General features: G+C 42.4%; 1 protein-coding gene and 1 long non-coding RNA gene across 3 annotated transcripts in view; one reads left to right on the forward strand and one right to left on the reverse strand.

Annotated features, from left to right (window-relative positions):
* The window catches only part of CASP10 (caspase 10), a gene marked incomplete at its 5' end in the record, with an annotated part of 28,094 nt that extends 7,393 nt beyond the window's left edge, over positions 1-20,701 (forward strand). The window contains 7 exons of one of the 2 annotated variants that reach the window (XM_082397125.1): positions 2,662-2,679; positions 3,448-3,557; positions 9,482-9,518; positions 11,311-11,387; positions 12,222-12,330; positions 13,192-13,684; positions 15,916-20,701. In XM_082397125.1, the coding sequence (XP_082253251.1) occupies positions 2,662-2,679; positions 3,448-3,557; positions 9,482-9,518; positions 11,311-11,387; positions 12,222-12,330; positions 13,192-13,684; positions 15,916-16,069 (998 nt within the window). In that variant the 3' untranslated portion in view covers positions 16,070-20,701. The remainder of the gene's footprint in view (positions 1-2,661; positions 2,680-3,447; positions 3,558-9,481; positions 9,519-11,310; positions 11,388-12,221; positions 12,331-13,191; positions 13,685-15,915) is intronic. The other variant, XM_082397126.1, reaches the window with a different exon arrangement.
* Positions 4,798-11,301, reverse strand: LOC309631134. Its single transcript, XR_014246085.1, has 2 exons — positions 10,548-11,301; positions 4,798-10,493 (listed from the first exon to the last, which is right to left on the reverse strand). It is a non-coding gene; the product is annotated as an uncharacterized lncRNA (long non-coding RNA).
* Positions 20,702-24,873: the final 4,172 nt, after the last annotated feature.

Below are 24,873 nucleotides of genomic sequence, written 5' to 3' on the forward strand. Positions count from 1 at the left end.
GCTTATATTCTAGTGAGGGAAAGTGGTTTTAGACAAATGTCTTCTTCTGATTCTTACATGGAAGTGATTGTAAAAGAAATTGTTTTGAATGAAATAACATCAAAAAGAAGGAGGCAGGATGGCACAGGAATTAAGAGTGGGATCCATGGAGTCAGATTGCCAGCACTCCACTTATTAATGGTGCAGTGGCCCTTTCCTCAGCTGTTCTATGTCTCACTTTTCCCATCTTTAAAGTGGGGCTAATCGTAGTACCTACTTCATAATTTTTTTGAGGATTGAATGAGGTAATTCCTATAAAATGCATGTCTGGTATAGAGTAAGCATTCAATACACATTCCTATGAATACGTTTGTTAGAGGGGAAAGTCATGAAAACTTTCATATTCTCATAAAGTACTATCAGAGAAGAATATTCTTTCTTTCTCTTTTGTTTTTAATCAGGCTTGTAAAGGTAGTATTGCCGTGGTATTACATAGAAGTAGCTGCATAGGGCAGAAATCAAATTTGGCTGCCTTACCATGTGTCAATATGCTGAATATTTGTGGTTTATTGAGTCCATTTCTCCACTATTAAACAAAAGCTAAAAGTATTGTATTCATGAAGCTTGTATGCTACACCCATATTTTAGTTCAGAGACTCAACATAGTGTGCAAATTTATCTGGTTGAAAACAAAACTAGCCAAAAGGAAACTTCTCTCTAAGAATTGTATTAACACAAAATGAGTCAAGGAACAAAACGTACTGTTGTTAATTTGATAAAATCTCAAACAATAACCAAATCAATGGATAATTTAATGTATACTTTAAGTAAAAATTATGAAGAATAAAAACAGCTCTTCTAACCGTCAAGTCATCAAGTGAGAAATAAAAACAGGGAGTTGATATTGAAAGTATATTTGAAATCCTCACTTGAACTCTGAATGCTGAGATTTTTTTTTTTTTTTCTGATCACATCATCGTTTTCCTGTAATGCAGTACTCCACACAGAGTAAACATAGGGCAGGTGGCCAGATTATTTGACTATTTGGACTCTGGAGAAGGCTCTCTAGTTTCTATGCAGTAAATGTTTACATTTGCCTCAGTGAGTCTTGAGGACTGAGCTTTATTATCAGAAGAATTCTTTTTTTTTTGATTTACAATATTGTATTAGTTTCAGGTGTACAACAAAGTGATTCAGTTACACACACACGCACATTCTTTTCAGATTCTTTTCAATTATAGGTTATTACAAGATATTGAATATAGTTCCCTGTCAGAAGAATTCTAATTTTGATTTTTCTTTTCTATAATCTACATGCTGTATGATCATTTTTCGGATGTTGAAAGAAAAAACTTGTTTTCCTTTACTAATACTCACAACAACATTCTGGAACACTTCTGACCCCAGGGGTGTGAGTTTTTCCACACCAAGTGATTCTCCAACTCTGCAGACACCAACTGGGTGTCCTGTGTTTTAATTCAGTTCTGACACTCATCAGTTTTCGCATATCCCACAGGTTAAAGGTTCAGTCCCCCAAGACTCCCCCCACCACTTCAGCCACCAATCTCAGGTCGTGGGTCCCCAGATTACCCACAGCTTCTGTTCAACTTGGTTGCAAACCAGGGGTTCCCATGACCCCTTCCTCAGGTTTGATAATTTGCTAGAACTGTTCACAGAACTTAGGAAAATAGTTTACTTACTAGGTTACTGATTTATTACAAAAGTATACAACTCAGGAACAGCCAAGTGGAAGAGATGCATAGGGCAAGGCGTGGGGGAAGGAGCATGGAAGTTCCATGCCCCCTCCAGGTGGATCACTCTCCCAACACCTCCACTTGTTCTCCAACCCAGAAGCTCTCTGAACCCCCTCAGTTAGGGTGTTTTTGTGTTTTTTTTGGCCACACTGCACGGCAGCGGGATCCCAATTCCCTGACCAGGGATGGAACCCATGCCCCCCCTGCAGTGGAAGTGCAGAGTCTTAACCACTGGACCTCCAGGGAAGTCCCTCAGTTAGGGTTTTTAATGGAGGCTTTGTTACGTAGGCATGATTGATTAAATCATTGGCCATTGTAATTAATTCAACCTCTAGCCCCTGTCCCCTTTCCAGAGTTCTGGGAGTAAAGCTGAAAGTTCCAACTCTCTGATCATTTGATTGGGTCCCCTGGCAACCAGCCCCCATCCTGAGGCTATCAGGATGTCCCCAACCACCAGTCATGTCATTAGCATACAAAAAGACACTTAATCACTTAAGAGAGTGTAGGGTTTTAGGAACTGTGTGCCAGGAAAAGGGGCAGAGACCACATGGATATTTATTATTATATCATAGGTCTCAGTATTTTAATATTGACTTTCTACAGTCCTCTGAGAGTTTGGGCTTAATTCTGCCATTTAGGATGAAGGACTAAAGGACTGAAAAGATAGTAGGTATGCAGATTTTAGGCTTCTGTAAGTGAGGTGAGTGGAAAGACTAAGCCCACTGTATCTGATTAGGACACAAGCTCTGTTTAAGGACCACCTGGATATCTTTCTGAGTTTTCCTGAGCCTTGGTGTTTGTTTTAATATTTTAAATTCATTATTAAAAATAATGTATAATAATTATAATAAAATTAAATAGAAATTCAAATAATGACAACAATACAGAGTGTAGGAGGTAAAGTCTCTCTCTTCTTTTTCTTCCACAGGTAGTCCATTCCCCAGAGGTAACCCCGGTTTGGAGTATATTTTTGTAGCTTTTCTTCTATATAGAGATAAGTGCATGTGTGTATGCATGTATGGATAGATACCTATAATTCATATTTAGCTAAGATCATGCTAATCATATTCCGTAACTTGCTTTTTCCCACCTAATATATCTGGCATTTTCCCATGTATATAACACAGATATAGCTTATTTTTTTTAATGGTTCCATAGAGACATATTTTTTGTATATAACATATGTATTTAATCAACACTTTTAAATGGTTTTTCTTTTCCTTTCCTTCCCTTCCTACCTTCTTTTGCTTCTTTCTTTCGTTTTCTTTTTGCTATTACAGTCTGAGTTCTGGTTTTATTTCTTGAGGTAATGCCTTTGTAATCTTTATTTGCTAGTACAGTCTGAGTTCTGGTTTTATTTCTTGAGGTAGTGCTTTTGTAATCTTTATTTGGCAGTTACCTGACACATTGAGCACCATAAGTTCTGAAATGGTATTTAGTAAAGTATATAGTAATTTTAAGGAACTAATTAAATTACAAAAGTAATAGAAATAGTAAGGAACCAAATATCATAATACAAGGAATGAAAATATAATGATAAAAATAATTTATAAATTCACATTTTTTCTGGGTATATACATGTAGGCCTCTTTAAGCAAATGCCATTACAAATCTACAGGTCCCTATAACATAATTTCTTATGATGATGGGTTATTTCGGATTGCCACTAGTCAGAAGGTGATTTTTTTGTTTTTCTATCTGATTCTCTTCCCAGCCTCCCAGGTAGGGGCACCTCCTGTAGCCAAGGAAACTGAGTCATTGCATCAAGGAGAGAAAGAACTATTTTCCCACTCGGACATTAACCAAGTGCTTGGAGCCTTGCCGGTAGGTTCATTGGTGTGTTGGTAAATGTGTAACCACCAGCTTCACTGCAAATGAGAGAGAGAGAGAGAGAGAGAGAATGATTTGTAGCATTTGGTGTAAATACTCCTACCATGGCTGATTTCAAGTTACCAACTTGATATTAACTGTATTGCAGAATTTCTGAAAATCTAATGATTGGCTCTCACTAGCTGGTTAGAGCTGACTCCAGTACACCACTGGGTTGCTTTGAAATGGTTCTGTTGTTATCTGTGGGATTCGATCACGGCTGGCTTCATGGGCATACAGCCTGTACAATCGCACAGGGCCCATACTTTTTGAATGCTCAGCTGTCATTATTTTGAAATTCTTGATAATGTGTGAACAAGGGGCCTCACAGTTTTACTTTGCACTGGGTCCCAGAGGGCAAGAACTGGGTTCCTGTAGTACCCAGCAAAGGTAGGGTAGGTAGAGGGGGAAACATTGGGAGAATTTGCAATCCATTCTTCACAACATCATCATGGTCCTTGGAAGACACATGACATTCTTCCCTGGGATTTATGTTTATTCCCATCTTGCTTGGCAGTTCTATTTTGCTGACATCTGTCAGCATCGATGAAGTTAGGTTGTCCCTGGAATTTTTTGTTTTTGGTTTTGTTTTCTAATTGTGGTAAAATACACATAACATAAAATTTACCATCTTAACCATACAAAAAAATTTTTTTAAGTTGTTGTAAAATACAAATAACATAAAATGTACCATGTTTGCCATTTTTAAGTGTACAGTTTAATATTGTTAAGTACAGTCACATTGTTGTATAAACAATTTCCAGAGCTCATTTCATCTTGAAAACTGAAACTATATCCGTTAAACACTAACTCCCCATTCCCCCTCCCACCAGCCCCTGGCAGACACCATTCTACTTCCTGTCTCTATGAATTTGACTCTTCTGGGTGCCTCATATAAGTGGAATCATACAGTATTTGTCTTTTTGTGACTGGCTTATTTCACTTAGCATAATGTCCTCAAGGTTCATCCATGTCAGAATTTTCTTCATTTTTAAGGCTCAGTAATATTCCATTGTGTGTATATACCACATCTTGTTTATCCATTCATCCATGGATGGACACTTGAATGACTTCTATCTTTTGGCTATTGTGAATAATACTGCTTATGAACATGGGTGTACAAATATCTCTTTGAGACTCTGCTTTTAATTCTTTTGGGGTATACCCAGAAGTGGAATTGCTGGATCATGTATCATTCTATATTTCTTTTCTTTTTTCTTTTTTTTTTTTTTGGCAGTGCCTCGGAGCTTGAGGGATCTTAGTTCCCCGACCAGGGTTTGAACCTGGGCCTGGGCAGTGGAAGCGCTAAGTCCTAACCACTGGACTGCCAGGGAATTCCCTATATTTCATTTTTTGAGAAACCACCATACTGTTTTCCATAGCAGCTGCATCATTTTGCATTTTCACAAACAAGGCACAAGGGTTCTCCACACCCTTGCTAACACTTGTTATTTTCTTGGTTTTTGATAGTAGCCAACCTAATGGGTGTGAAGTGGTATTTCATTGTAGTTTTGACTTGCATTTCCCTAATGATTAGTGATGTTGATCTTTTCATGTGCTTGTTGGCTATTTGTATATCTTCTTTGAAGAAATGTTTATTCAAGTCCTTTGCCCATTTTTTAATTGGGTTGTTTTGGAAGTTTTTTATTTTTATTTATTTTTATTTTTTTAAACATCTTTATTGGAGTATAATTGCTTTACAATGTTGTGCTAGTTTCTGCTGTACAACAAAGTGAATCAGCTATATGTATACATATATCTCCATATACCCTCCCTCTTGCATCTCCCTCCCACCCTGGAAGTTTCATTTTTTAATTCTTAAAAAATTCTTTCATAGCTTCTTTACTATTTTCATGCTGTCATATTTTTACAGTTATAATTATTATTTAAAAATTTGGAAGTATGTTTAATCTTATAGAAAAGTTGAAAAAAATGTGAATAATACAAAATTTGTTTACCCAGATTCACCTACCTGTTGTGACTTTTGTCCCATTTGCTTTGTCATTTGTGTGCTCTCTCTTTATCTATTTGTATACGCACACACATAATTTTTTCTGAACTTTTTAAGAGTAACTTGCATACATCATGGCTCTTTACCCCTAAATACTTCAGTGTATATTTCATAATAATAAGGATATTGTTTTACAGATTATAGTACAGTTAAATTAAATTATACAATAGTTTCACCAAGTCAGTTGTCCATATTTCAATTTTATCTATTAACCCAATAATATCTTTTACAGGTTTTATAGCTTGTTTCCCTCCAGTACATAATTCAGTCTAGGATCATATATTGTATTTAGTTGTCATGTCTCTTTAGTCTCCTTAAATCTTTTCATTTCCACAACTTTCTTCCTCTTTTATGACATGGACACTTTTGAAGAATATAGTCACCACCACCACCACCTTTTATTAAAAAAATAGAATTTTCCTCTTTGTGTGTGTGCATGCGTGCGTGCGTGTGTGTGTGTGTGTGTGTGTGTGGTGTTACCTCATGATTAGATTCAAGCTATCTATTCTGGCCAGAATATTACATCAATGATACCATATCTTTCTCAGGGCATCCCATCTGCAGGCATGTGGTGTTCATTGGCTCCCTATTCATGATTTAAATTTTGATTATTTGGTCCAGATGTTGTCTGATTTCTTCACTATATAGTTAATTTTATGTAGTTACTATTTTTTCCCTTGAAATGAATTAAAATGTCACCTTAGATTGAGCATCCATTGATGATTCTTGCATGATTGAAAAGCAATGATTTTCAAACTCCAGTATTCTCTCCACATTTGTGTTACTCCTCAGCATTTTACTGTAAGCAGGAGCCCTCTTTTCTCCCTCAAAAGCTGTTTTGCCTACTCAGCTTAATTCCGTCCCTCACCCACATTTTTACCTGGTTTTGTGCTCAGAGACTGATTTGCAAGTGGAAAACACACGTGGGCGCACACACACGCGCACGCACACACACACACGCGCGCGGGCACACACGCGCACGCACGCACACACACACAGGACTTTCCCCTTTGCCTCCTAGAACCTGAGTAGTTTCTGAGGCGTGTGGCTCAGCCTTAACCTCTGAAGTGCTGCGGTTTTGTTGCTGTTGGGTGATTCTGGTCATGGCCAGATGAAGATGGAGAATAGCCATGGTGGTGCTGGGAGTGCAGGAGGCTTTGCAGGGCAGCACCTCACATTACACCCATGCACATAGACTCTCAGGGTTGGAAGGTGTCTTAAAAGTTATTTAGGCCACCAGTCTCTCTCCGTGAAGTGACAGATAAACTAAAACTTGGTAAATTATCTCATGTTTCATATGTACCTGAAAGGTTTTCTTATATAAAAGAGTACTGCCAACAATTGCATTTAATGAGAAGAAACTATTGACCAAAAAAAAAAAAAATCAATAAACAGTCTATAACAGTAATAGAAAAGGGTTTTATTTGATCCAAACTGAGGACTATAGCCTGGAAGACAGTTTCTCAGATAACTCTGAGAAACTGTTCCAAAGAAGCATGGTTTTCAGCGGTTTTATGTCTTGTCAGAGCAAAGAACATCAAAAAAGTCAGGGAAACGTTCCTTCAAGATTTCAAAAAGAAAACCAAAAACAGATCAGCACGTACACAGCGAGTCGGTATGGCCTTGGCACCTAAGTCGGTACGGTCTTATCATCAAAGGAGGACCAGCATTGGTGCCCCAGGAAGGGAGGCATTTAATCTTTTTAACTATGGACATTTTTTACTTCTGGTCAGTGCACCCTTTTCTTTAATAATTAAAGCAGATGTACAGTGTATGCTTGATAGGCCACAAACAGGCTGTTTTAGTTAGCATAAAATTCAAGTTAACTCATGTATAAGCCAGGATGACTTCCCTGTTCCTCAATATGTGAAAATTTCTTTTATCAAAACTGTATTTCACTCCAATAAAGATGTTAAAAAAAAAAAGATCCACCCTCTTAACAAGTGTCAAGTATACAATACACTGTTAACTACAGTCACCATGTTGTACATTAGATCTCCAGAACTTATTCATCCCGTATAGCTAAGCTTTGTACACTTTGACCAATATCTCTCCACTTTTTCACCTGCACCCCTCCACCCCACCAAACCTCTGACAACCCCATTCTACCCTGTGAGTTCAACTAGTTTAGATTCCACATGTAAGTGAGATGATACATTTTTTTCTTTCTGTGTCTGGATTATTTCACTTGGCCTAACATCCGCCAGGTTCATCCACGTTTTTGCAAATGGCAGGATTTCCTTCTTTCTTGGGGCTGAATGATATTCCTTTGTACAAATATATACTCCATTTTTTTGTCCATTCATCTGTCGATGGACAGTTAGGTTGTAAAACAAAACAAAACAAAATAAAACTGTATTTCAAGCAGCATCCCCTAATTTGTTTAAAAACCAAATCAATATTTCTTAGTGTGTCCTAGCCTTTTCTTAAAGACATGCATGCCCTCTAACGAGGAGACATAACAACAGCTGCTTTTTAAGGCCTTCGGGACGCATCTGGAAAACACTGGAAAGAATACCAAGTGTGGCCAGGCAATGGGTCATTCATTCATTCCTCTCTGACACAGCTACTTGGGAGGTATCAACAGGGGATGCAACATTCTCAGACAAAGAGAGCCAGACAGACCCTAAAGCTTATTCCTAGTCCTTTTTCTGGCTGATTTTAACAGCACAAGGGAAGAGACAAACCAAAGAAACCTGGGGCCTGGAGATGCCTGGGCTGAGCCCACTGCTGTATCTGTGATGCCCTTAATTCCAGAAAATTCACTCAGCTGCTTTCAAAACCAACTGTGCAAACCCAGAAAACAGCCTGCCTGGCCCTTGGATGCTGTTGAGGAGGACTCTGGTGCAGAAGAAAGGGAAATGTGTCTCGCAAAAAGAAAGGCAGGAAGTCTTCTGGAAAGTGAAACTAAACTTCTTTGCCTTTGTTCCCTCAGAGCCGGGAACAGCCGCACTTCAGAGATTACGGCTGAGCCACACCCCTTAGAAACGACTCGCATTTCTCACAGGCAGCTAGGGAGTGAGGCAGTGCAGCTCCGGTCTGGCTCGAAGAGAAATCACCCTCCTGCAGCCAGAAGCCTGGTGGGCTCCACGAGGGAGGCGCCCCCAGTGACTTGGGGGTGACTTGCCTGTCACGCCAAACAGATGTCCTGGTACTTCCCACCACACAGCCAGTGGCAGAGTCAGTCCTTCCCCAAAACATCGTGGCCACGTCCCCTCTGGGGCTTTCAGCTGCAGGCTAAGGGCTGGGGGTGGTGGGAGTGGAGTGGATGCAGAAAACACAAAGGCCCTAAACTGTGCTTCAATTTTGTATTTAATTTTATAAAACTAAAAGGAAAAACTATTGAGTACACTCAGAGAAGTCTGCATTGCATCGCTGCCCTGCTTTTCCTCCCCCCATAGATTACCATTTTTATTAGTTTTTTGATTTATCCCATTGAAAAAAACCCACTCGTATCTCCCCTTTATTATACAAGAGGAAGCACACTAAATACCAATCTTCACATTACTTCTTTCATGTCACAGTATCTCCTGGGGAGATGGTCTTCCGCCTTCTACCACACTGTGTGACGAACCAGTCATTCTTTCGACCACTCCCTGTTGGTCAACATTAGGGTTATTTCCAGTCTTCAGTTATTCCAAATAATGCTGCAGTGAATAAATATCTCTGTGTATGTGTCATATACTTTTGCCTCTGTGTCTTTGTGAACCTTCCTGTTTGCTCTGCTCTTTTCTTGTTACCTGCTAGTGACTTTTTCTATGGCTGGGGATCAGGTATTTTTTCTTCTCTGAATGAAGCCTAGATTTTCAGCGCTTACCCTAAGTGTGTGAATTTCCTGCAATTCATGAATTTCCTCTTGCCTCGGCAGGAGGTGTCCTGGCAAGATGAGCATGCACAGAGAAATGGTAGGTGTTTCTAATACACTTTTTTTTTTTTTTTTTTGCCGCGCTGCGTGGCTTGCAGGATCTTAGTTCCCTGACCAGGGATTGAATCTGGGTTCCCCCGCAGTGAAAGTGCCGAGTCCTAACCACTGGACGGCCAGGGAATTCCCTCTAATACACTTTTTATAACTTGGATCAGTACGGCAGTAATAGATATATTTGATACATACCAAGCAATTTGGGGTGACTTGGGAGAAGGCTTACAAATGAGTGGAGGATTCAGTTTTTATTCTAATTCAGGGCAAGCCACTGAATGCGTGGATTATACCAGGCTTTTCCATGGGGGCGGATGGCGAGGGCTGGGTGGTTTCTGCTTGGAAAGCCTAGCCTACCAGCATCTGGGGAATGCAGTGCTGGTCTCCCTCCACCCTTCAGAATGAGGTCACCCTCTGTGGGGAGGGACGGAGCCCTTGGTGGGCAGAAGCCCTCTGCCAGCAGCATCATCAGGAACAGAATGTTGACTCTGTAGAATAGTATTGGCTCCAGATGCTGCTTGTATTTTTCAGAGGGAAAGAGGCGGTCAGAGGAAGGGACTTGGCAACAGTGTGTTTAATGCTCTGAATCCTTGCCCAGAAACCATGACCTTGAAAAACCACTGGGCTAAACTGCTTACAAACAATCAGGGTTCTGGTGTTCTCTCTGTGATGTGTCCATTCCTCATTTCTTTTTTTCCTGGAAATGTAAACTTCAGAGTCCAGTACACCCCACTTTCCTAGGGACTTTTGTCTTTCTGCCTATCTGGGAGGCTGCATGATATGATGTGGATGAGAATTATTGTTACTGAGCTCTTGTCATGTGCCAGCCACTGTTCTAAGAGCTTTCTAGGACTTATCTCCTTTAATAATCCAGTCACCTGGAGATAGGTACCACTGTTATTCCCACTTAATGATGAGGAAACTGAGACCCAAGAGGTCTGGTGCTTTGCGGAAGGTCACGCAGCTAGAATGGAGTGCAGCTGGGATTTGAAACTGACCGTCTGACTCCAGAGCACACCCTCTGAGGACCTGGCTCTAACCCCTTGCAGCTACAAGAGCTCAGGCAATGGTTTCACTTCTCTGAAAAACAAGCACGTTTCCTTCCGTGCTGCAGTTCTGCCGTTTCAAAGTTGAGACCCGTCTTCGCTGGAGAGTTACCTTCTCCCACGTTGAGGGGGAATTTACAGGTGCGCAGGAGGACTGCAGCGGGGGTCCCATTTGGTAGGTTCTCTGGTCTGGAGGATCCTGGACTTGCTCAGCCTGAGCTGAGTGCCCAGGACTGACCCTTAACCGTGGTTAATAGCTAACTCAGGCCTCACAGACGAGGGCAGAGCTTCCGGATTCTACTGAAAACTTGCCAGGCGTGTGTGGGAGAAGAAAAGCTTCAAGTCACATTTTCCCTTTACTGTCATCTGACAACTCATCTTTGGCTTCCTCTCTCTACGAAGGATTCTTATCCGGAGGAACCAGGGAGTTTGCAGGTGCACTTCAAAGCAGTGCAGTCCGCAGCCAATGCCAAAGCCATGACTAAATTGATCCCAGGGCTGTGGTGATTTTTGCTCTGCCCAAATTGGGTCGCTGGGCCTTTCCCCCCCCCCCCCGCCCCCTCTTTCTTTCTGGTGTCTGCCCAGCCTCTCTCTATCCAGTGACAGATAAATGTTGACTCAACCCAAGCAAACTTTTAACCAGAAACACTTGAGCTGATTCCAACCCATCCTCTGTAAGGAAATCTAAGTGTTTGGGGGAAGATATTTGAAGAGTCTGAGTACTTGTCTTTCTAGGTGACAGAGCAACCCCGGTCTCCGTGGAGATGTTGGGAGCATCTGTTGACACTCTAACTTCTGAAACCAGCACAAAGGTTTGCACTGTTTCCTCAGGTCTTCTCCAACTAGGGTCCAGCCCTTAATGACTCTGTGGGCTCAGATTTTTGTTTCTATCTTGGTTCTTCTTCCTGTCTCTGTGTGATTGTCTCTGTTCTTTCCACCTTTTTCTGTAATAATCAGAAGTGTGTTAACCTTTGGCTATGGAGGTGATGTTATCGCCCTTTCAGTCATGCATATCCTTTGAAATATGCAGAGGGGGAATTTCTTTTTCATCGACTGAAGCCGCTTCTTTTCTGCTTGGATCAGAGCTGTACCATGTTTTCAGGAGATCATTTTAGCCACAGAGAGGCCCTGCTGAAGCCAACTCAGCTAATTTGTAATCAAATGCTATTTACAATAATCTTCAAAAACAATTGCACATGTTTTAAAATTCACACTGTAATCTCTACAAAAGAGATTTCTCTGTTTTTGGAGGAATCAGATCACTCCAGAATCCTACCATTTTAAAAAACAAATTACCATTTGATATTTTTGTTGTCTTGTTAGATCCTTACCTATGCCTTCTTCACTTTGCTAATCCAACAAGAAAGATGCTTTTGCATAAACCCTGGGTTTGCCAGAGTTAAAAATACATATTTTATTATTTTACACTGCGAATTCACATTCTGCAGTCAAGACAGGTGAAGTTTGAATTTTAATGAGGAATTCCTGGCATTCTACCTTGGAATTAATCGTTAATTCCAGATCAGGACCAGGGTCTTGAGAACTCTCTGCCTTTGGTACTGATAAATGCAGTGGCTGGTTAGAAACATTAAACCTTTAAAATGAGGATTCCCTAATAAGTGGTTCCTGTCTCTTCTTCTTTCAAGGAGACAGCTGTGTACAGGATGGATCGGAAGCACAGAGGGCTTTGTGTTGTTGTCAATAACCACAGTTTTACCTCACTGTCAGAAAGACCAGGGACCAATAAAGATGCTGGTAAGAGAGTCTGGAAGCGCATGAAATGCAAGTTAGAAATCTTAAAATCACTTTTTATTTTCACATTTTCTTTCTGTAGTTTTTATCTTCCATGTAAATATAAGGATGATATCAGAAATGTTTCTAAGCTTCCTGTACATTCCTGGGGTCTTAGTCCATCCGATGGCGTCTAATACCATTAGATGCCTTTTAAACAGCAAACATTTATTTCTCACAGTTCTGGAGACTGGGAAGTCCAAGATCAAGGCTCTGGCATTTCGGTATCTGGTGAGAGCCCACTTCCCAGATGGCCGTCTTCTCTCTGTGACCTTACTCAGCGGCCAGGGCAAGATTGCTCTTTGGGGTCTTCTTAATGGGCTCCACCCTCATGACCTAAGCACCTCCCAAAGGCTCCGCTTCCTAATACCCTCACCTTGGGGGTTGAGGGGGAACACAGACTTTCAGACCATAGCTCCTGGGGTCACCAACCTGCTTAAGGAGTGACCAGAGTCCCTGACCATTTACGACTCTGGTTGGGAGAGAGCACCTGGGTCAGATGAGACAACCTGGTTAGAGTTGTGCCTCCACCACTAACCAGGTTTGTGATCGTGTGGGAGATTCACGGGGCCTCAGCTTCCTCCTCTGTGAAATAGGATAAAATTCTGGCCTCTGCTGACTCACAGGGTCATTGTGATAGCACTGTGGCTACTATAAAAAGGCAGGTTAATTGTAAAATTTTATTGTTATGAAAGTAGAAAAAACGTCCAAAGCTTCAGCCTATTTGCTATGCAGATTTTTATAACTACTAGCATTGTTTCACCCCTTCGTTTTCGTTTTGTTTCCCTCCATTTCCCTATTTCCCCTTTCTCTCCTTTTTCACAGAGTGCCTGAAGCATGTGTTTCAGTGGCTTGGGTTCAGCGTGCATATTTATGTCAATGTGACTAAAGGCCACCTAGAGGAGGTTCTGCAGCAATTTCAGACTCATCCAGGCCATGCTGATGGAGACTGCTTTGTGTTCTGTGTTCTGACCCATGGGAAATTTGGAGCTGTCTACTCTTCTGATGGGGAGCTCATTCCCATCCGGCAGATCATGTCTCACTTCACAGCTCAGCAGTGTCCTGCTCTGGCTCACAAACCCAAACTCTTTTTCATCCAGGCCTGTCAAGGTGAAGAAATACAACCTTCCGTATCCATTGAAGCAGATGCAGTAAATCCCGAGCACGTGCCCCCTTCCCTTCAGGACAGTGTTCCCGTTGAGGCGGATTTCCTTCTTGGCCTGGCCACTGTCCCCGGCTACGTGTCCTTTCGGCACATGGAGGAAGGTAGCTGGTATATCCAATCTCTGTATAATCATCTGAAGGACTTGGTCCCAAGGTGAGAGTTTTGAGTTGTTCCATTCACCTACCTGTTCATTCATTCATCTATCCACCTACCTGTTCATCCATCGATCCACCCACCCATGCATCCATCCATGCGTCCATTCATCCATCCATCCACCCATCCAACACACCTGTATTGAGCACTGGCACGTAACTGGAAAGGAAGATACAGAATTGAAAAAAAGACACAGTCCCTGTCCTCAAGTTGCTCACAATCTGGAAAGACAGACAAGTATATGGGGAAGATCATTCCCTATGGTAAATATACATTGTAAAGCATTATGGGAACATATAGAACTAGTACCTCACCCAGATTTGGAGGATCAGGGGAAGCTTCTAGAGATGCCAAATAGATGTTAGGTGAATAATCAGGGTGAAAGACATTCTGGGGAGAGGGAACAGCATCAGTATAGGCAGGGAGGCTTTTATTTGTTCCTTCATTTATTTATTATCAATCACTTATATTTACTGAATGCCCATGTGCTGCCTTTGGCATTATAATACCCTTGGTTTCCTGCCACTGCTCTGACAACTTTCCTTCTGTCTCTGTCACATGCTGTTTACCTGGTACAATGGAAATGGGCCTTCACCAAGGTTCTGCCCCAGCCCCTCTTCTTTGCTCTCTCTCTATAGCCCCTTTTGGCAGCTTTAGCTATACCTGGAGGCCACTGGCAACTCCATGAAAACATCTCCCAAATTGCCATCTCTGAGTTTCTGAAAGGCAGAGATGTTTCATTTAACCTTATATCCTCAGCATCCGACACAGTACCTGATACATTGTTGAGGTTGATAAGTATTTGCTGGACCAGTGAATGCCAGGTTGAGTCAACTTCATTCTTTGGGTCAGTCCTATGAATTTCTCACAGCCTGCCAGACATCCCACCTCTCTGTTGCCTTTGGACCTCACATTCAATATGCACAGTCCTGAATTCATCTTCTTAGCCCTCTCCAGGGGCTCCTACTCCTGAATCCCCATTTCTAGGAATGGTTCCAATTCTGGGAATTCAGGATTGGGAACCAGGATGGGAGCCTTGAGTCACCTTAGCTTTTCCTTCTTTACCAACCTCTCCATCAAAGACCAATTCCTATGGCATCAGGGAAAATGCACTATTTATCAAGGGCCTGCTATGTGCCTACTGTACTGGGTACTGAGCTGGGGGCTCGGGGTATCGTTGTGAACAAGAGAGACAAAATCTCTTCTCCATGGGACTTACCGCTCAGTGACAGGAAGACAGATAATAAAAATGTAAGTAAATGAATATTTGAATTAGTGAGATAATTTTGGGAAGTAATACCTGCTATGAAAAGCAAAACCGGATAATGATATAGAGTGTGGAGCAGGGAGCTACTTGAGAAGGCTTCCTGGTAGAGGCGATATTTCAAGACTGAATGATGAGTCAGCCACAGGGAGATCTGGGGAAAGAGAGAACAGCTAGTGTGATGCAGGATGCAGGTGCTGAGAACCAGTCATGAAGGCATGATTCAAACTTGAGTTCTGTCTCCAGAGCCTATGCTTTGCTTCCAGTGATATGTATTGCCCACCCCCATAACATTCTGGTAAATGTACATAAGCCCTGGATCAAATGCTGCCTCCTCTATGGAGTCTTCTCTTCTTCTCCCAGCCAGAGGCACTGTCTTCTCCTCAGAATTTGCAGGGGAACTTTGACCTACTTTTCATGCGGTGTTGATCACATTCTGCCTTGTATTATGGAGTTTGTCTCTGTGCTATCCTTGGTACATGTTTCATGTCTGTATTCTACGTGTTTAAGTTCAGGAATTGTGTCATATTTGCCCTTTATCCCTCCCAAAACCTAGACTAGAGAGGGTATTATTAATAGTAGGCTCTCTCTATATATATATCTATCACCTCCTATTCTATCTATCTATCTATCTACCTATCTATCTACCTACCTACCTACCAGCTTGAAGGAAGAACACAGAAAAATAATTATATGCAAAATGTCTTTGTGGACTAAGTGCATTAAAATGCAAGGTGTGATTATTATGATGTTCTTAAATACTGACTGTAGAATTGAAAAATTTTATATAATTTAGCATTTCTTTTTTAATTTCAGAAAAAATGTTTCTTTATATTTGGCAAACTTCCAGTTAGAATCTTGGCATGCTAGACTGGGAAGAAGCCACATATTTTAGAATCTGTTTTCTAAGACCTGGTATGTGATTTCTATCTCCTGGTTGAAAATATATTTTCTTTTCTGCCTGCAGACAGGAAGATATCTTATCCATTCTCACCGCTGTCAACGATGATGTGAGTCGACAAGCGGACAAACGCGGAAAAAAAAAACAGATGCCGCAGCCTGCTTTCACACTACGTAAAAAAGTAGTATTCCCTGTGCCACAGGAAGAACTTTTACTATAGTAGAAAGTTTTGATCGACGCTTAAACTTGAAAGGACCCTTTGGGCATCGCTTCCAACCTCCCACCCGTCATAGAAATCAGTGACAGGCAGTGAGCTGGCTTCCACCTGTCATTCTAGTAGAAGAACATACCCTATTTTCTGACACAACAAAATCTGTTTTTTTTTGTTGTTGTTTTTTTTGGATAAGTCTAAATGGTAGAAAACTTTCTTTATTGGAGCCTTGGACTGTAGTCTTGAATTTAGTTGGGCACCCAGAGAAAAAAGTGATTAGCCTCGGTTTGTGCATCTGTGAAGTAAAAGGTGGGACCGGGTATACTTTAAGGTTCCTTTTAGCTCAGAAACACTGTTCGTGGCCTTGACTGAGCTTAGATTTCCCTTCTATATATGCTCACCCCTTGTTATAATTCTGTATCCCCTCTGCATGGTCTTGTTTTGGACACTGGATGATGATGAGATCATGGTTCAATGACCCTCTCCCTGTTCTCCCCTAAAATTTGATCTATGCCACACCCATTTCCTGCTTTAGTGTAAGGAAGGTGTTTCTAGAAGCAGGCAATGTTTCTCCTGGGCCGGGAACAGGGTTGGCTCTCGGAAGATGACAGCTCAGCGTGAAGACAGACACATTCAGCTGCTCTGGGAGCACAGACTTTACAACCTTGTATTAAATTCCATGTTGGTCAGGACCTTTCAGACGTCGCTGACAGAGCACCCACCTCACACCAACTAAAGCAAAAAAGAAAATGGGTTGCTTCTTTCACCTGAAAACACGTGAACGCGGAGACTGGCTTCAGGTGAGGCTTGAATCAGGACTCAGTCTGCACACAGCATCTGTCTCGGTCAGAGTCCTCAGGGTTGGCAGCTGACTGTAGTCAACAGCCCCTGCCTTTGCTCTAACACGCTCTGCTCCTCTGACCCAAAGTGATGAGGAGAGAGGCGGCCTAAGGGACTGAAGGTGTTCACAGGGCTTGTTGCTCTCTCCAGCCTGGCAGTGTCTGGCTATGCCTTCTGGAGGGGGTGGCTCTGTATGGAAGCCTTGATACTTTAAAAATTAAGGTTGTGAACACTCCTATGTACTGAACTTTTTTTTTGTAAATTTCAAGAGGAATTTTTAATTCTTGGAAGGAATTAAATGTTAGTTCCTGGAAGGAGGGAGATTGAAAGTCCTGTGGTTAATGACTTCATTTATCGATGAAGAAACTGAAGCCCAAGGAGACAGAGTGATTTGCTACAACGTCCAGCCAGCTATTGTTTACAGGATTTTATTTCCCACTTAACTGAACTGGAATGTCATGGGTCATAACAGGACTTTATGAACATTTCTTGGATATGTAGGTGCTCATGAAAGATGTCAGAGAATGAAGAAAAAATAACTCAGTGATGCTTGATTTTATAAGTATTTTTATGAAAGTCAAATTAATGTCTGGCAAATTTGCAATGAGAAATATTCATAAGAACCTTGTTATAATGTAGCTAGTAATTACATGGGTTTGAATGTAGGTTGACCAAGGAAACAAATCTCATATATATGTCAGGATGATCTTCCAAAATCATTGTTCATACAAGTCAAAGCTAACAGCTGGTGGGTACAGTCTTTGTCCAATTGGATATACACGGCTTTTGGCCCTTTAACTGTCCCTTGCTAGTTGAAGCATGATTTGGTACAAAGGAAAGAGCAAAGGGTCTGGAGAGAGAAGCCTTGGGTTTCTGTTGTATGCTGTGATTCCCTTGCTCTGAGACACTAAATCAAGCTAGTTTTTTGAGCCTTATCTATATAGCAGAGAAGTATTATCTGTTGGGAGGATTAAGGTTTAAATCTAATTGTGGCATGGTGCATATAAGGCCCATGGTAGCAGTATTCTGGTCGTAACCTTAATGGAAGTAGCAGGGTTTGAGTTCCTTTGCATCTAATTCCTGCTGACTTTTATCTTCAAATCAACAGTAGCAACACCTGCTGATATTCTCTGACTGAGGAACAACGAGGCCAGCTCTTGGCTCTGAGTCCAGCTGGGCAACACAGGTGATGAATTCTCCCGCATCAGAAATATGTGGGGCTTGATGTTGAAGTCCTGGGCCTGTGGCCTATTTTATATTTCTGTTTCACTGGAACTTAGTGCATGTGCAGGGTTAAACTCTAGAATCAGGAAACTTTCCATGAACTTTCTTTACAGAGGCCTCCAGCAAGCACGTGAGGAATCACTAGACATTTATGCCTGTGAGTCATGGGTCTATACAGACAACAGGAGTGCAATCGTTCTTGGCTCATTTTTCCTAAATGGAGCATATACACACTTGTCTGTATTTGTGTGTGTGTGTGTGTGTGTGTGTGTGTGAATTTAGAGTCCAGAGACAAAAGGAAGTGATTGATCACAACCATTTGGCAGTGCCTACAGCCGTTGTCTTTCCAGACATTTATGATAAAAATGGCAGATGGAATAAGGTTTCTGTATATTTTGCCTACTTTTGCTCAACCTACAAGAGCTGTAGTTAATTTTTTCTTTTCTTTTCTCTTTTATCGCTCAAAAGTTTGGCTTCTACCAAACAAAATGAAAGACATGAAAACTTTTGATAGAGTATTATGCAAATGTTAGTTATTTAATAATGATACTACCGATGTTTAGCATTATTAGGACTATTAGTCACTACAGCATCCTACTGGCATCTGCTTCAGGGACTCACCATGGTGGTGGGCAGGTTTGATATCGTGGCATTTCCCTTAGCAATATAATTATTCCCCCAATACTCAGGTAATTTAAACATATACGCAACTAGTACATTGTGGTTACTGACCAATCAGACCAGACACTGATCAGTTTAACACAACAGTGAATGAGGCTGAATAGCAGCCAAAGATCAGTGATCAAGTCTCTGCTGAGGTGAACCAAATTAGACATTTACCTCATTTTATAGACGACTTGTGTGCCATATCTGATTAACAGAATTTTCCAGGTCGGATACTTTCTGAGTGACCTAGTCAAGTTCTCAACCTGAAATTCTTGGGCCCTTAGGTTTTTGTGGATTTATCTTCAGGGTCTGAGAGTCCTCCACCTTCATTTTTAAATGTTGTCATTCCTTTTGGGGGTAATCTTTAAAAATTAATACAAGTGCCCTTCATTTTTAAATGTTGTCATTTTTTAAATGTTGTCATTCCTTTTGGGGGTAATCTTTAAAAATTAATACAAGTGCCCTTCATTTTTAAATGTTGTCATTCCTTTTGGGGGTAATCTTTACAAATTAATACAAGTGCCCTTCATTTTTAAATGTTGTCATTTTTAAATGTTGTCATTCCTTTTGGGGGTAATCTTTACAAATTAATACAAGTGCCCTTCATTTTTAAATGTTGTCATTTTTAAATGTTGTCATTCCTTTTGGGGATAATCTTTAAAAATTAATACAAGTGCCCTTCTCTTCCGTATGACCACCTCGTATTTGAGTACCACCACATAACTTCTGTGCTCACATCCGGGTGCCCACAGAAAGTGATGAACTTTACATTGCACTTTTAAATGTAGCATAGATTAGGGTCCGTGGCTGGGGATTCTCAGGTTTATTGTCAAGTGTCAGTGATTAATCTGTTTGAAACCTGCTCCAATCCATCCTCTCAACCCTACAGACTCTACTTCACCATCCCTCCCCTTAACTCTTCCAGCAGAGGGAACTCACACCACACACAGAGTCATGGATTTGAGAGACCCTGTGGTCCAGCTTTCAGAGTGTTAAACTTACCAAAGTCTCACAGCTGTTAGTGGAGGATTTGCAATCCTGTGTATCTCTTGCTTTGCAATCCTGCCATCTGGTTTCACCTGCAGACAGCTTTAATTATCTTTTTCTCTGTTGGACTTGAACCTACCCCCTTAGAACGTACTTAGAACCATGGGTTCTCATTCTAAACTCTGGAGACATACCAAGCAAGGGTAACTATGGTCTGGTGAGGTATATATTGTATGTGACAAGTTTTTTTTTAACTTTTTTCTGGTAGGGTATGAGTCTTGTCAAAAGTCTGCAGTTTGCTCTTAAAGATGTGGTAAGAATATAGTGACATATTTGTATCTTTAAACAGAAACTAAATTTCTGAAAGTAGACCCCTTTTAAAAAAGCAATAAGGGAATTTCCTGTTTAAAGAAAGACCCATTTGGCAATACAGACATTGTATTTGACATAACTTTTGCATGTATGAAAATTTAAAAGAGGGTTTTTCTATTAAAATTTTTAGATTATATTAAATTTTACTGTTTAAATTTATTTTTGAATAGGTGCTATCTTTACATTGTTCAAAGATAAGAAAATATGAAAGGGTGTTCAAGAAAAGTCTTGCCCCCATTTCTGTGCATTGCCTGCCCGGTCCTCTGTCCTCCTCATCCCATAGATAATTTCAGGGTTTCTTAGTGCAAATGCAAATACAACAAAGAAAAATATATGTGCATTTTAAAATAAGAATTTCTTGAAACAAAGTATATATTATACACTGTGAAACTCACATCTCTCATTTGGTCTTATTTAAAATGATGCTGTAAGATGCCTGGAAATACTGGTACAATTCTAGAATGGGAATAACTTTATGAGCTTTGTGGACTGAGTACTTGTAAATAGTAGTAATTGCCTTACCAATAAATAAAGACATTTTTTTCCTTTTTACCTCTGAGTAGTGTCTTTGGTTTTACTTAATGATTTTTTTTCTGCTTATATAGTGATATATGTTCATTGTGGAATATTGGGGAAATACAAGAACACACAAAGAAGAAGAGTTCATTCACTTATAATTCTAATTTGGCATACACTTTCCCATTATTTCACTCTGCATTTGTCCCTGATCTTCCCCACCCCCTTTAAGTGAGCCTAACCTCCATATCCGCTCAGTCACGAATCCAGTACACTTTGTCATTACCAATATCTGTACTTCCACCCAAGTCTCAACTTCAAGTGTGCCCCTCTCTGACAACCACCTCCTACAATTCCATCTCACTTCCTCTAGGACCCTCCCTTCAGCTGTCTTCAGAGCCACGGGGGCCTCTAGTCAGTCCACTGACACTATCTGCCATCCTTCCAATGTCAACATCACCCCTCACTCCCTTACTCCCTCTTTCCCCAACTAGAGTCCGTGTGTCATCATTAAACTCACTCTCTTGCACCAACCCTCAACACCCTTGCCTTTCCTTCAGTCCTAGAATCCAAACTGGTTAATTGTATATGTCTGCTTACTCCACGTTTGTACTGGAATTCTTGGTTATGGCTGGTGTAAAACCACAGTGTTGCAGACTGGTCTCACTTAAAGCCGATGACCACAAACCTCAAATAGGTGTTCAGTGTTTCCTGGAAGTCGTGTGACATTTCCCTAGTTCTGTCACCCTTTTGCTTTCTCAGACTATTTTAAACCTTCTTTTGTCTGCTCAGACCTCTATTATCCTCCAGGGCCCTCACTTTCATTTGATGGTCTGTCTCACTCATTTCTCCAAGCAAAGTGATCAGAAGAGACTTCCACCTCCCATCACCAAGTCTCCCCGCCCACAGGCACCTTAACCCTCATTCGCTGGTTTCTCTCCCATCAACAATGGGTGAGCTGACCGTGTTACTCCCAAGAGTCAGTGCCTTGTGCAGGAAACATGCCATCCTGCTTACTCAAAGGTGTCACCTGGGGCTTCCCTGGTGGCGCAGTGGTTGAGAATCTGCCTGCTAATGCAGGGGACACGGGTTCGAGCCCTGGTCTGGGAAGATCCCACATGCCGCGGAGCAACTGGGCCCGTGAGCCACAACTACTGAGCCTGCGCGTCTGGAGCCTGTGCTCCGCAACAAGAGAGGCCGCGATAGTGAGAGGCCCGCGCACCGCGATGAAGAGTGGCCCCCGCTTGCCACAACTAGAGAAAGCCCTCGCACAGAAACGAAGACCGAACACAGCCAAAAATAAATAAATAAATAAATAAAAGAGAGATTTAAAGACATACATAAAAAAAACAGGCTTGAACTTAATGGCTAACCCCGCCCCCCAAAAAAAAGGTGTCACCTCCACAGCCCTCCCTCTATCTCCTTTCTGCTCTGCTATCCTTCCCCTCTCTCCCATGTCATCCCCCTCAGCATACAAAACATGCTGTAATTTCTCCTTCCTTCAAAACAGAAAACAAAACAAAACTGAAACCCTCCAAAGCCTATCTTCCATCAGATCCTCAGAAGCAAACTCTGAGAGGAGGTCCTTGTGCCAGTGATTTGTTCAGGAGTGCTCTGGGGAGAAGCCAGCAGGGAGCTGGAAGCAGGACAGGGAAAGGCAGGAGACAGTCAAGGCTGAGGCCGTGCCAGTGCTATCTCAGCCTGGCCCGGTCAGAGCGCTCTACAGCAAAATCATCCATGGAGGGGCTTCCCTGGTGGTGCAGTGGTTAAGAATCCGCCTGCCAATGCAGGGGACACGGGTTCGAGCCCTGGTCCGGGAAGATCCCACACGCCGCGGAGAAACTAAGCCCGTGCGCCACAACTACTGAGCCTGTGCTCTAGAGCCCGCGTGCCACAACAAGAGAAGCCACTGCAATGAGAAGCCCGCGCACCGCAACGAAGAGTAGCCCCCGCTCGCCACAACTAGAGAAAGCCCACGCGCAGCAAGGACGACCCAACACAGACAAAAATAAAAACAAACAATTTAATTAATTAATTAAAAATAATTCTTCCTTGGAGCCCCTCTACCAGAGGCCAGGGAGCCAGGCTTTCTTCTTCCCTCAGCACCCCCATCCTTGGCTAAGAGCTGCCCAAGGTGGGGGAGCCTCCCAGCTGGCAAGCTGCTGGGGGTAGGGGTGGGGAGAGGCAGGGTGGGGGGCACAGGGGGATTTCAGAAGGTGGGAGGAGATTTGTGAGGATCACTGACAGCAGCCCCTGTGTTCTTCTTGACCCCACGTCATTGTGTCTTCCCATCCTCAGGTGTGTCAAATATTTGCATGGCCTGGGAAACAGTAAAATCTGAGGCCTATAAATCATATGCACGAATACAAATAGCCAATAAACTGTTCTCCTTGGGACTTCCCTGGTGGCGCAGTGGTTAAGAATCCACCTGCCAATGCAGGGGCCATGGGTTCGATCCCTGGTCCGGGAAGATCCCACATGCCGCGGAGCAACTAAGCCCGTGCGCCACAACTACTGAGCCTGCACTCTAGAGCCCGCGAGCCACAACTACTGAGCCCGTGTGCTACAACTACTGTAGGCTGCTCTCCCTAGAGCCCGTGCTCCACAACAAGAGAAGCCACCACAGTGAGAAGCCCGTGCACCACAACGAAGTGTAGCCCCCCAACTTGCTGCAACTAGAGAAAGCCCATGGGGCTTCCGTGGTGGAGCAGTGGTTAAGAATCCGCCTGCCAATGCAGGGGACACGGGTTTGAGCCCTGGTCGGGGAAGATCCCACATGCCGTGGAGCAGCTAAGCCTGTGCATCACAACTACTGAGCCTGTGCTCTAGAGCCCGTGAGCCACAACTACTGAGCCTGCATGCCACAACTACTGAAGCCCGTGCACCTAGAGCCTGTGCTCTGCAACAAGAGAAGCCACTGCAATGAGAAGCCTGCGCACCACAACGAGGAGTAGCCCCCGCTCACCACAACTAGAGAAAGCCCGTGTGCAGCAACGAAGACAGAATGCAGACAAAAATAAATAAATAAATTTATAAAAATAAAAAAAAAAGGAGGAAGCTCAGTCCTACATCTGATCACCCTACATTGCTGCTTATTTCACCACTTGAGAGACTCTTCACCACGCCCACCCCTTCACCATTCATGCCCTTCCCCACTCACACCCCAGCTCTGGCCACCATGCCAGGAGACAGTGAGTTGGTTTTGGCTAGAGGTTCCTTGTGCTGCCAAATTAGTAACTCCAGCCCTTGGGTCTAGCCACTTGCTGAGGCTGAAAATAATGACTCGGTGAGAGTGACAGAGAGGTGTTACTGTTCCCATTTTACAGATAAGAAAATCAAGGCTCAGAGATGCTAAGCAATGAACAAGGTCACACTGCTAGAAAGTGGGAAGGACCAGACTTGAACTCTATTTAGTTGAGCTCCAAGTCCACAATCCTGACCTTCCTGTCTTCACCACACTGCTCTTGTGAAAATATTCCCTGAGGGACAGAAGCCTACATAAGGTAATTTGCACCCCATCTCAGTTCCTGGAGATGGGAGTCTGACCTCTCCACTGGAGTTATCACCATGAAATGTCTAGGACAAGCCAATATAATCCACAGTTTCAGGCCTGTGAGAAATGGACTTCGCCCAGGTTAAAGATAGAATGAAACGGGCAGTTCTATTACTTACAAGAAACATGATTCATTCTGCCAGTAATTGGAAGCACAGCTGTCTGGTAGAAGAGTTAGGCTGATTCAACTCCTCCTCAGACTCCGGCACTGCCTCCTTAGGTCCAAGATCCCTGCGGGTAATAAATCCATTTCCCCCTTTTTGCTCTTTGTGTTCAGTAGGAACTTATAGTTTCTGGGAAAGACATTGAAAATAATTCAGCGGCTGGAAGAGAACACATGTGAGGGCACTGAACAGGCTCTCAGATCTCAACAACCTCCCCTCCCAGCTCCACCCTGGCTCTGACAGCAGACACTCTGCTCACAGGCAGGTCAGCATTTAATAGTCCCGTCCAGAACCCATGGTACCTGAGAGCCACCGTGCCCTGAAGCAAGATGACAGCCTGACCCCTTGCAGCAAGCCCCACTGTTCTATTTTGGAGCCATAGAGTTTAGAATTCTCAACGTAACACCCCTCTACACTCTATCTTATTATTCCTACTTTTGTTACATGTGTATATGTGCTCATCTCTTTCCTTTCACCATAAACATCTTTTA

Source organism: Balaenoptera borealis (genome assembly GCF_965194805.1).
Source record: "Balaenoptera borealis genome assembly, chromosome: 6".
Taxonomy (NCBI): Eukaryota; Metazoa; Chordata; class Mammalia; order Artiodactyla; family Balaenopteridae; genus Balaenoptera; species Balaenoptera borealis.